Raw genomic sequence first — 13,910 nt, 5'->3', positions numbered from 1 at the left:
CTGTTGTATATTGACCAACTTAGGTCCTGTTTGTTCCTAATGCTTTTAGTAATGCTTTTACTATTAAATTTCTAACTAGCATGCATTGTCAGGTAAATCATAACCAATAATATTGATAGCTTTTTTTTTAAATTTATTCAAGTTATTTGGTATTTTGTATTCCAACTTTTTTTTTTTTGATTGCAATCCATCTGGTAAATCATACACTTTTTGTGGGTTGAACTATTATTATATTACATTGTAATGCGTTTACACATGTCACATTAGTAATGTACCTGATCCAGTACCATGGATTAAATAACCATAACCTAGCGCTGGAAATCATGCACTAGAAATGAAATGTGGGACTCTTTCAAATTACTGAAAAAAAAGTCTTATAGAGGAGAACAAAATCATATAGCACTACAAGATTTTCACAAACATTCATATCATAGTGGAATTTGAACACACATTCTGCATATTGGAGAACAGATGTGGTATCCCACCTGGCCAGTCAGCTGTTATTCAGTTGTAACTGTAAAATTGATAAATTTTATTTTTTATTTTATTGTAAAACTTGTATTGTGCTGTGGGTTTCTGTTTTATTAAGAATTTTTATGCAATTTTTATTTATTTTTTAAATTTCCTTTCAAAACAATTAAAATATTATAAATTATGGGATCAATTAATAATAGATGCTAGAATAACAATAGATAGGTTATTTAACAATAATTGGTTTATATGCCTCAGAAGAAGGAACAGAAGATGATAATATTGAATTTTATAATCAATTACAAAATATATATAATAAAATAAATAAAAATGATTACGTAATATTAGCAGGAGACTTAAATGGAAGAATTTCCAAGTATTGAAAACACCAAAATTAATTGTAATATATGAATATATGGAGAACATACTCTAAACAGGAATGGTAAAAAAAATTGATCAACTTTGGCAAGAACATCGAAAATAAATATCAAGAAGGTGGCAAAATATTCCGGAGGTTGTTGAAGAAGCTTAGAAATGGAGGAAAGAGTGCTGTAAAAGGACTTAGAGCTGATAAAGGTGACATGAAAACAGGAGAAAAAGATATCCTTGAAGTAAGTAAGTATAAATGAAACAAGCAGTGATAGCACAGTGGTAAAAAAAACACTCAACAGGCATACAGTTAGGAATACATATCTGTACTTGAAGTAGAAAAAAGCTATCAAAGGCTTGAAATGTGGAAAGGCAGCAGGAGTAGATGATATGGATATGTTATGATTTACCTGTATTGTTTAACCTTTATATCAATGACATTGTCAATGGATTGCAGAGGGATATTCAGTTGTTTGCAGATGAGTTGAAGCTGGGAAGGGTTATTAGTAATAGTGCAGATATGGCAGCTCTGCAAAAGGATTTGAAAAAACTAGACAGATGGACAAATGAATGAGAGTATCAGTTTAATGCAGCAAAATGTAAAGTCTTGAAGTTTGGGATACATCAATGGGAGGCTGCATACTCAATTGGAGGAGTTGTACTGGCGGAAGTGTGTTAGATGAGATCTGGGGGTGATGATTGATAGAAACCTGAAATTCAGGAAACATATTGCAAATGTGGTGAAGGTAACCCAGAGGATTGCTGCAGTACTGAGAAGGATGCTGACCTGAGAAATAAGAGTTATTATTCCATTGTATGCACACATCACATCATGAACACACAGGGATACAGCCAGGAATACTTTGAGGCATAGGGTGACCATTCTATCCTTGTATTTTGGTTACGAAATCCAAGCATGCTTGGAGGGTTGTGGGCCTTAAAGGCCTGTTAAAGCCATTGAGATAGATAGATTCCATTGTAGAAGACCCTGATCAGATCACACTTAGACTATTGTTCTCAAATTTGGTCCCCAGGATTTAAAGGGGGATAAATGGAAAAGGTACAGAGGTGGATAACAAAGATGGTTTCAGGACTGTACAACGTTAGATATGAGGATCGGCTGAGGGAATGTAGAGTTTGGTAGATAGAAGAAGGAGAGGTGATATGATTGAGACTTTTAAACTGTTGAGAGGTACTTACAGGGTTGAAAATGGGGAGTTCTTTCACTTGGTGGAACAGCGGGAAGTAGCGATGACAAGGAGCCATTCCTGGAAGTTACGAAAGGTAGCTGTGAGCAAAAGGGTGAGGAGTGGTTCCTTTTCATGGAGGGTGGTTGAACCATAGAGTGGTGAGAGCAAGAATGGTCAGTGAGTTCAAGGAGTGGTATGATAGACTGTGTTTCCTAGGAAGGACCTCCCATGATGAGTCTTTTGACTCCATGGCGGCCTGAATAATAATGATGATGATGATATTCGACCAGAAATACTGAAATATGGTGGTATAAAAGTCTTACAGTGGCTGCACTGAATAGTTCAGAAGTCCTGGACAGAGGGACGAATTCCTGATGATTGGAGTAGCGCTGTCATATTACCCATATATAAAAAGGGAAATAAAACTGAATGTGAGAGTTACAAAGGTATTCCCTACTGAGTGTTCCTGGTAGATTTATGCAAGTATACCTGAGAAACGGTTGAGAAGAATTGTGGAAGAAAAGCTTGGAGAAGAACAAGCTGGATTCAGGCCAAATAGAGGCTTAGATTCATGATCAGATTTTCACATTATGACAAATAGTTGAAAAATCATGGGAATATAACAAAGATCAGTATTTAAGTTTTCTCGATCTGGAAAAGGCATATGACAAGGTGCCAAGAGAGAAGCTATTCAATACGCCACAGTTATATGGTGTCAATGGGGCATTATATCAAGCAAAATACTTAGCCAGCAGTTAGAATTGAAGGAAGTACAGGAAGATGGTTTAATGTTAAATCTGGTGTCAGACAAGGATGTACATTATCCCCTCTGTTATTCATTATCTATATGGATCACATTATGAAGGAATGTAGTATTAAACCTGCTATCAAAATTGGAGATGCTAATCTCAGCTCTTTGCTTTATACAGATGATGTTATACTTCTAAATAAATCTGCTACAAGTCTGCAAGATTCCCTGACTAAATTGAATAACTGTTAGATATGGTAATAAGGTCAGCAATAACCCAGACAAAGAATGAAAATAGGCAGAAGCATTGAAAATATCAATTGCATTGTGAATGGAGAACCAACAAGTAAAACATTTCAGCTACTTAGGCATGATTTTTAGTGAAGATGGTAAATTAAATATGGAAATAGACAACAGAATCAACAAAGCTGGTATGGTAGGAAGTCAATTGAATAAATTCATATGGAATAAGAGAAATTTTCTTATGAAATAAGATGTTGTGGCCTTACAGGAAGACTTGAATAGATTGAGTGATTGGGCACAGAAATGGGGATGTGAGTTCAATGTTGCAAAATGTAAGGTTTTAAAATTTGGAAAACAAAGATGGGATGCAGAATTTATGCTTGGTGAGAATATATTGTTGGAGGTAGAGGAAATAAGAGATCTGGGGGTGATAGTGGATAAGGATCTAAAATTTAGGGGACACATCACCAAAATTGTGAAGACAACACAAAGACTTCTGGGAATGATGCAGAGGACACTGATGTGTAGAAATAGGGAGATTCTTGTTCTATTGTATAAGGCTTTGATTAGGCCACACATGGACTATTGTGCCCAGATTTGGTCACCTGGTTTTCAGAAGGATGAAGAGATGTTGGAAAGGGTCCAAAGGCAACTGACTAAGGTAGTTTCTGACCTCTGGAATGTCGAGTATGAGGAAAGATTGAGAAGATGTAATTTGCAGAGTCTGGTGGACAGGAGGAAGAGGGGGGGGATATGATAGAGACCTACAAGTTGGTAAGGGGTTGTTATAGGATCAATGCTGGAGAAGTTTTACAGAGAATAGTGGGAGATCAGGGGAGAACCAGAGGTCATCCCTGGAAACTGTATAAAGAGGGGAGTGAGAGGCAGGTTTTTTCGTGCAGAGTTGTGAATGATTGGAATGCCTTGCCTGAGAATGTGGTGTCTGCAAAGAGCTTGAATGTGTTTAAAACACGGTATGATGAGCTGTGTGTGATAAAAGGACCTCCCAGATGAGTCTTTGACTCCATAAGGTCTTGGGGTGGTAATAATAATAATAATAATGAGAGAAATTGGTTGGAACACTAAATTAGCTGTATAAGACAGTATTCAAACCAGTTTTAACTTATGGATCTGAGAGCTAAGTCAGAAGTAAAACACTTGACCAAAGACTAGAGACCGCAGATATGAGAGTCCTGAGAAAGATTAGAGGCATAAACAGATGGTGGCATCAATGGCAACATCATATTAAAAACGAGGATTATTAGGAAAGAACTTGACATTGTCAGCATCCAGGAATGCATTAGCAGAGCTAATCTCAGGTAGTATGGTTACTTAAACAGAATGGGCGAGAAAAGATTAGCAAAACAAGTGTTCTCTGTCAGGTTGGCAGGAAAATGACCCAGAGGAAGACCAAGATATAGGTGGATTGATACGGTACGAAGTGCCTCAGACGATAGAAATATAAGATCTGATAATGTTGGAGTCTTGACAAGTAACAGGCTGATTTGGAGGAATATTGTAGATAGGAAGTTAGTAATGGTGTAAATTTTTCATGTAGTACTATCATATCCTGTGCACCCCTTGAGGGTACATGTATTTGGAATTTGATGATGATGATTTATTTTTTACATAGTTTGGAAACTAACTTGCTCTTTAATCTAATTCAGGACTCCATATAACCAATTAACCACATAATAATTTTTTCACATTTTAATTCAGCATTTATTATTATTATTATTATTATTATTATAAAAACCTCCATGGAGTCAAAGACTCATCGTGGGAGGTCCACTGTTATACACACAGTGCTTTAAATATATTCACTGTCACTGCATACACCACACTCTCGGGCAAAGCATTCCAATCACTCACCACTCTCCATGCAAAAAAACCTGCTCCTCACTCCCTTGCTCACACCCTCCTTATACAGCTTCCAGGAATGACCTCTTGTTCTCCTGCTATCCTCACCCATTCTGTGCAAAACCTCCCCGACGTTAATCTGGTAATAACCACTCAACAGCTTATATGTCTCAATCATATCACCCCCCTCCTCCTTCTATCCACCAATTTCTGCAAATTGCATTTTGTCAATCTGTCTTCATACTCTACATTCCAGAGACCAGAAACCACCTTAGTCAATCGCCTCTGAACTTTTTCCAATGCAATTTCATCTTTTTGAAAACCAGGTGACCAGATCTGTGCACAGTAATCCATATGTGGCCTGATCAAAGCCTTATACAAAGGAACCATAACATCCTTACTTCTACAAGTCAATGTCCTCCGCATCATTCCCATTATCCGCTGTGTTGTCTTCACTATTTTAGTAACATGTCCCTGAAATTTTAGGTCCTTGTCTACAATCACTCCCAGATCTCTCATTCCCTCTACCTCTTCCAAGATATTCGCACCGATTGTGTACTTTACATCCCATCTCTGCTTCCCAAATTTCAAAACCTTACACTTTGAGACATTGAATTGACATCTCCACTTATTTACCCATTCAGACAGTGTATTGAAGTCCTCTTGCAAAGCTACAGCATCCACACTACTCCTGATAGCTCTGCCCAACTTTGCATCATCTGCAAACAACTGCACATCACCATTCAGACCTCTCCAGGTATCATTTACATACAAATTAAACAGCAATGGACCCAAAACAGACCCTTGAGGTACACCACTAGTTACTTTCCTCTTCTGGGATATCGCTCCTCCATAGACAACTCGCTGATACCTATCAGACAACCAATCTCCAATCCAGTGAACCAATCTACTGTTCAGCCCCATCCTTTCCAATTTAATTACCAGCTTGTCATGTGGCAATTTATCAAACGCCTTTGCAAAATCTAAATATACCACTGTATATGCAATACCCTTATCCAATGCATTTGTCACTTTATTATAAAAAGTAAGCAGGTTGCTAAAGCATGATTTTCCTTTAGTAAATCCATGCTGGCCACCAAAGAGTATTTTTCTGTTGTCAACCCAATTCTGAACTTTATTCCTAACTAACTTCTCTAATACCTTGACCACAACTCCAGACACACAGACTGGTCTATAATTCAAAGCCTTACTCTTATCACCTCCCTTATGAATTGGAACAATTTTACCCTCTTTCCACTCTTTTGGAACTTGACCCAGTGAGAGACTCATGTTGAAAAGATATACAAAAGCTGTTGGCACATTCTCTCAAGACACATGGTGAAATAGCATCAAGTCCCACAGCCTTATTTACATTAAGTCTATTCAATTCCTCATATACCTCCTGTTCACTTACTAACAGTTCCTCCTCCTCTTTTCCCACTACTTTCAAGTTCTGCATGATGTCACATTTGCAAGAATGAAATACCTTTAGAAATTGCTCATTAAATATTTCAACTATATCCTCCGCAGCAGTTATCGTTCCTCCGTTTTCACCAATCAATCCCATTCTACTATAATCATTCTTTCTTCTACTGGCGACATATCGAAAAAACTCCTTAGGATTTTTTTTGGCTGCTTTAGCTAACTGCTGCTCATACTGCATTTTTGCTACCCTTATCAAGCTAGTCACCTTCCTCGCCTGCTCTTTGTACTTCTCATGCAACTGGTTGTTATATATACTCATTTTGTGTTTCTTCCATAATACCTTCTTCTTCCGTATTGCACACCTTATCTCTTGATTCACCCATTTTACCTTGACCCTTGGAATACACTCTGATATTGCCTCCACCAAATAGTTCTTGAGTATGGCCCAAGCAGCATTGATATCCTTTCCATCCAGTTCCTCTTTCCAATTTATTATCACAAGCTGTTTCCTGAGCTTTTTGTAATTACCAGTCTTATAATTCCACATATATCCCTTTCTAATAGACGTCCTCGAATGACTGGTCACCCTGCACGTGATCACCTTGTGGTCACTCTCGCCAACTGGTGGAAGATTTGACACCTCATTTATAATAACATCATCTGATGAGATGATCAAATCCAATACTCTTGATCCTTGTGTACCCTCCATTACGTACTGCCTAAGGTAATTATCTTTCAAAAACTCCAAAAATTCATTTTCTTTACCCCCAGATGCAGTCTCTTGCTTCCAGTCTATATCACCATAATTAAAGTCGTCCATAATGATAACTCGTTTCTTGCTAGCTAGGCCAATTTGCCTATACATTTCCTTCTCATTACCCTCCATATTACCAGGTCTATAGCAACACCCAACTAAATATTTCCTCCTGTTAACTTCTACCTTACACCATACGGCCTCAAAACGTGACTACTATTTGCACCTTGCAATTCCACCTTAGATGGGCACAACTCATCTGCTACCATTAACAGTACTCCTCCTCCCTTTCTTCCCTGTTTATCTTCACGAAAAATATCATATCCGTTCATCTCTATTCCTGTCAGGATGTCATCGTCATCTAACCATGTCTCACTTATACCAACAATTTTGGGCGAAGACTCGAGCAAAGCAACAATTTCGTTCCCCTTATTTCGAATACTTCTAGCATTAATGAATAAACATAATAAATCATTACTGCTTCTACAAGTCCTAAGAACATCACTCCTGCGATGTGACTCTTCAATACCTTTCCCTGTCACTTCCTCTATATTACCACCAATTCTACAACTTTCTTCACACCTAAACTCTTTCCACCCATCCCAGGCCATCTCAATTTGTGTTTGTCCGCTTACACATTCACTTCTGAATTCAACACCCGCATGTTTCATAAAGTTTCTCTCCGTCCACCCTGACTCCCCCCGTTTCCCTGTTCGTGTTGTACCTCCACTCTCTCATTTACTTCATTCATAATACTCACTTCCCCATTTGCAACTGAACAAATACCTCTCCCTACCTTACTTTTTTGCTCTTTCATATCACTTCCCACCACCTCAGATATATTCATGACAGTCATTACTTCTCCTGCCAGTAACAATCTCTCCAGCAGACTCACACCAAAGCCATTTAAATGCAGCCCATCTTCTTTATACAATTCCATCCGTCCCTCAAATTCCTCCCACACATTCACAAAATGCACTCCATTCTCCTCACATAACTGCGCTAACATATTCATATTCTTTGCCCGCCACCTCAATTCATCACTATCATACCTTGGCAACACACTGACTACCTTTCCTACCATGCTGTTATCTTTTACCCTCCTTAATAATCTCCTTATATCCAATCTAGCATTTTCCTTGTTCCCATCCAAATCATTTATTCCTACTACAACCACCAACTCTTGTGCTCTCTTACTCCTCATGTCCAACGCTTCAATCACTCTCTCCATTCTACCACCAGGAAAACAAACCTTGTGCATCTTCTCATTCACCACACCTCTAATAATGGAATCTCCATAGAGAACCACTCTCGAATCATTCGATATATCTTTCGCATGCCCATCTTTCCTTCTGTTCTTATTTGCTCTTCCATGTATGTCTCTAATTCTTTTCATCTCATTTCTCATGCAGTTCATATCTTGCTTCATCATCATCAACTCTGCTTTCATGTCCACATCCAATATATATTCCTGTCTGTCATTTTCATGTAGTTTCATATTATGTCTTTGGATATTTTTGGTCGCGCAGCATCTACAGCAATCCTCACAATGATGTTCTGGCGAGGATATCCAAGGTTAATTAACTGACCCATTTTCCTTCTCTTGAGCAACATTCTGATCCTGTAATGGAAGCTGCTGATCATGTATTTTAGGAATGTTTGGCATAACAGCAGTAGGCCTGGATGTATCCCAAGACATCATCATCATCATGGATCTACTGTCTTGATGTGAAGAACTGGCACAAGGTGAAACTGCAGCTCCAGGTAATAAGAATGAGACACCAGGTTCGATATCTTTTATCATACTTTGTGCAACATGAAGAGAAGTAGATAATTGAAGTGATACAGAACAAGGAACTAATATTTGACTATCTGTACTTAGCCCTGATTCTATGTTATTTGAGTGAGTTTCAATTAACTGAACAGTATTAAGAATAGGCATCATATTCATTACTGGGATTGACAATGAATCTTGGAGCAAACTGTCAAAAGATGCCAATGCTTGTGATTCCTCAATTTCTATTATTGTATCTTCACTTTGTTGTGATCCTTTTACCAACGCTGAACTCTGTATAGATGGAAATGAGTTCTGAGTTGGACTAGGATATATATTTGAATTAGAAACAGAAATCTCATTTAATGGATAATCAGTTCCTGACAGTTCTAACCTTCCTTCACTTGTGAACGACTTTATTGACCTGTTGGTATCTTCTGGTGTGTCTAATTCATTTACTTTTGATGACACATTGGCCTTCATGCCTTTACTGTTAGAACCACGAAGATATCTACTTCGAGGTCTTCCTCTTTTCTTCTTAATTACTGGTGGCAATTCTGTGCTGCATTTTTTCTGTTGCGCCTCAGCAAGTAACAAGGCCTGGTTACTTGAGTCATGTTCACTCTTCTCCTGAATATCAATACTGGAAGTATCCCTCTGTGCAACTTCTGTACAGATCTCAACATTCAAACTTTTAGCAGCACTAAGCAGCGTGGCAAGTTGGTCCCGAAATGATCACTTCACCCTTGTACATAAAATCTATTATCATTTTTAAATCCGTGTATTTAAAAAGTATTTAAATTTAAAAATTATTTTTGAATTCCTTTTTAAATTTAAAACTTATGAGTAAATGGGGATGAAATTACCTCCAGATGATAAGTTAAAATCTCTGTTGTTTAACAGTGTGTGTAAACAGTTCTTTTCTTTTCACTCAAAAACTTCTTCATAATTTATTGTCCTGTATTTCACTGTCATATCTGCTTACCTTTATTAGGAGGAAAAGTGCATAAGAAAGCAACCAGATAAGATTAATAACAAATATCAAAAATTTAAAAGCAAGCCGATTTTTTTTCCCCTTTTTTTTTCCCTGAAGGCATCGAATTGCACATGGTTGTTACAAGCAGCACATTTTAAGTTTCATGTACCATTACTGTTTTGCCTCATATCTTTTCATGTATACTGGATATGATATTGCTATTGTGATATCAAAAATGAACTAAATGGACATTTCATGATATTAGAATTCATGAAAATAGGCTAAGTATGGATGACGAGATGTTTGCCATTTACAATGATACTGATTTATAAAAATTTTTATTAATAATAATATTATTCTTATTGTGCCAGGAAGCTAAGTGTCAGTCCTATACATGTACCTTTTGTCTTAATTATTTATTTCTGTCTTTACATACCTTATTTGCATCAGCAAACAAATGACATATTATTTGAGAAATTTCATCATCTGATTTAATGTTTTAATTTTCAGGTATTCCATTCTGTTGTGGATGGCCGTTGGGCCAATTCTGCTGCTCATCAGTTAGTAGGTGTTGTCACCTATTATGGCAAACATTATTCTACCTTCTTCTTCCATACTAAATTAAGAGTGTGGATATACTTTGATGATGCAACAGTTCGAGAAGTAAGTTAGAAATTATCTGAAAAAATATTGCTTCTGAATGAAATTTTATTTTTATACTATTGCACAGCATAAAATGCTGATATCTTGCTGAATAGATAGAGGCAAGGAACCTATTTTCATTAGAAGAACAAAAGTCACTACAAAGTGGGAAGGGATTGTTTCCAATCAAGCCTGCAAACTATTGTGAACAGTGAAATTTATGACAATGCATTATAATGCTCTTTTTCAATAGATATCAGTTGTTTGTAACCTCCATAGAGTCAACAGACTCATTGTGGGAGGCCCACTCAACCAACATGTCTATTATAATGTGCTTTGAAGTTGTTTGCACTATCTGCATTCATAATGCACCCAGGCAATGCATTCCACTCACCAAAAACTCTCCAGATAAACAATCTACTCCTCACACCCCTTCTTCATTACATCTTTACACAATTTTCCAGGGATGGCTACTTGTTCTTCCCATCTTAACATTCACTCGTTTTATAATTTCTTCTGTATTAATGATACAATCCCTTAACCCTTTCACGACCAGAAGGACTTATGAAGTAATACAATGTTTCTAGGTATTAAGATGACTTTATTAGATATCTATTTAACATAAAACATCATCATTATGCAGGAAAAATCGTAGGTTTTATAGAATTTCATGTGACACATTTGTCCCAATGGACGTAAAGGGTTGCAAATAAATTAAAATTTTTATAATTTTAAATTTTACACATATGCCCCATGGTCCTGAAAGGGTTAACTAACTGGAAGGTCCTATTCTATCCTATCTCCTCTTTTCCCCCTATTCACCAACCTCTGTAATCCCCATTCTCTTAAATGCTCTTCATAACCAACACTCCATAGTCATGATATCACTTTGGTTATTCATTTTTGAATCCTCACCCTCTCTAGTGTTTCCATATCACAATGAAAATTAGGTGACCAATGAGTTCATATGTGTGGTCTAACCAATACCTTATATAGAGGCACTACCATCACTTCTTTATCCCTACTTGTCAATGTACTTTTTATCATAGCAGCCTTATTGATGTGTAGATTTTGCAACACTTGAGTTGTGCCTTGGAACTTCAGTCCACTGTCTACCATCACTTCAAGATCCTGAATCTCATCCACTTCTTGAAGTACTGCTCCACCAATACAGTATGAAGGCTTATATCTCTGTATCTCAAAGTGTAACATATTGCATTTATTAATAGTAAAACTGCAACCCTCCACTCATTTGTCCAAGCTAAAAGTCTATTCATATCTTCCTGTGGTAATCCATCAAATGCTTTTGATAGATTACATAATTCCAAGAGTATCACTGTATATGATTCTCCCTTATACAAAGCAGTTGTCACCTTATCATAAAACATAAGCAGATTGCTAAAACAAGACCTGATCTTCACAAATCCATGCTAACCATCATAGAGAATCTTATGTCCATCAACCCAATTCTGTATTCTATTTCTAACTAATTTTTCCAATACTTTGATCATAACTGCAGATATACAGACCGGTCTATAATTGGAAACTTCTGTTCTCAAACCATGCTTGTGGAGAGGTATTATTTTGCCTTCTTTCCACTCCTTAGGAACCTTCTCCACTGCAAGACTTTCATTAAATAACCAGGACAACATCATGGCTAATTCTTTTGCACATTCTTTAAAAATATGTGGTCATCCATTCCCACAGCCTTATTAACATTTAATCTGAGCAACACTTGATACACCTCTGATTCTTTCACCTTTAATTCTCCTAATTCTTGCTTCCCTTCTACATGTTGTACAGCATCATTCGCACCACTATGATATACATTGAAGTGTTTGTTAAATAATTCCACTATATCATTTGCTATGGTTACGCTGCTACCATAACTATCCACCAGCATCGAACTGCTATAATTATTTTTCCTCTTACTGGCTACATAGCAGAAAAATTCCCATGGATTAGCTTTGACCTGACTGGCCAATCTTCTCTCATATTCTACTTTTTCTTTTTTTTAACCATGCTTGTCACTTTTCTGGCCTGCAATTTATATTCTTCATGCATCTATTCACTGCAAACTGTCTTATACTTCCTCCATAACAACTTCTTTTGTAACACTGCTTGCTTGGTTTCACCAATTATCCATCTCACTCCTATTTTATTTATTCGCCTAACTCTTGGTGTACAGTTAAACATTGCTTGTGTTAGGTACTGTCTTATCAACTTCCATGCACTGTCAACATCTTTTCTACACAATTCGTCAACCCAATGTATTGATACTAGTTGACTACATAGCTTTTAAAAACACCCACTGTATAGATCCACATGTAGAACTTCTTGATAACAACTTTTTCCTGCTGGACTATCTTCCAAACCAATATCTCATGATCATTTACATCAACAGGTGAAAATGTTGATGCCTCATTCACAACCACATTCTGTGAGAATATCACCAAATCTAACACCTGATAAACCTTGTGTTGGTTTCATCACATGCTGCTTTAGATAGTTATCCCACTGAATCTCAACAAATTCACTCTCCTTGTTACTATACGCTACAAGGTGGATCTGGAAAGTTCTGATAAACACCTTTAAGAAAAATGATATTAAAGCAACTGATATAACCAGAAGAAAGAACATACTAGTAGCAGAGTTATGAAAGTAGCTTTTATTCTTATATTCTTGTATGTTCTTTCTGGTGGTTATATCAGTTGATTTAATATAATTTTTGCTCTGTGTTTATCAGAATCCAAACCTCCCTCCCCTGCATATTATCTCTTCTTTCTAATCCACATACCTTTTGATTAAAATCTCCATTAGTATCATCTTTCTTTTACTTGCCCAACTAATTTGTCTAAACATTTTGTAATCAATACTCTCCACATTTCCTGTCCTATAACAGCATTCTATTAGATGTACTATTCTATTGAACTCAACTTCACACCAAACAGCTTGAAAATCTTCATGCGAGTAGGGTGGGTGTGGAAGTGAGATCATGTTGTTTCTGGCGAGAAACTTGCGTGTGACAGGGTGCATTGTCGTCATGGAGCATCCAGTTTTTTGCGTGCCACAGATCTGGCCGCTTTTGCCGAATGTCTTCCCTCAGATGCTTTAAAACCTGGGCAGTAGAACTCGCTATTGACGGTCTGGCCCCCGAGGATGAATTCTCGATGCACAATGCCGCAAATGTCAAAAAAAAAACGATGAGCATGCACTTGGTCGAGCTGCGGACCTGCCTCACCTTTTTTGGTCATGGAGATGATGGGCTCTTCCAATGTGAAGACTGTTGCTTTGTCTCAAGGTCGTACCCGTACACCCAAGTTTCGTCACCGGTAATGATCTTCGACATAAAGGATGGGTCATCCACAGCACACTGACAGAGTTCTTGGCAGACTTCGATGCGGTGTTTCTTCTGCTCCTGGGTCAGCAGCCTGGGGATGAACTTGCTGCATGTCCAA

The 13,910-nt window shown here is 37.3% G+C and overlaps 1 protein-coding gene across 2 annotated transcripts in view; it reads left to right on the top strand.

The window, feature by feature from the left end:
• The window catches only part of ec (ubiquitin specific peptidase echinus), a 126,720-nt gene that overhangs the window by 70,302 nt on the left and 42,508 nt on the right, over window positions 1-13,910 (top strand). For both annotated transcript variants that reach the window (XM_090409683.1, XM_090409681.1), the window contains one exon: window positions 10,321-10,473. In XM_090409683.1, coding sequence (XP_090265809.1) covers window positions 10,321-10,473 — 153 coding nt within the window. The remainder of the gene's footprint in view (window positions 1-10,320; window positions 10,474-13,910) is intronic.

Source organism: Typopeltis vanoorti, chromosome 19 (genome assembly GCF_054136105.1).
Source record: "Typopeltis vanoorti isolate ZY-2024b chromosome 19, IOZ_Tvanoo_1.0, whole genome shotgun sequence".
NCBI classification, from domain to species: Eukaryota; Metazoa; Arthropoda; class Arachnida; order Uropygi; family Thelyphonidae; genus Typopeltis; species Typopeltis vanoorti.
Note: the sequence above shows the minus strand (reverse complement) of the source record. Positions and strands in the feature narration are given on the sequence as shown.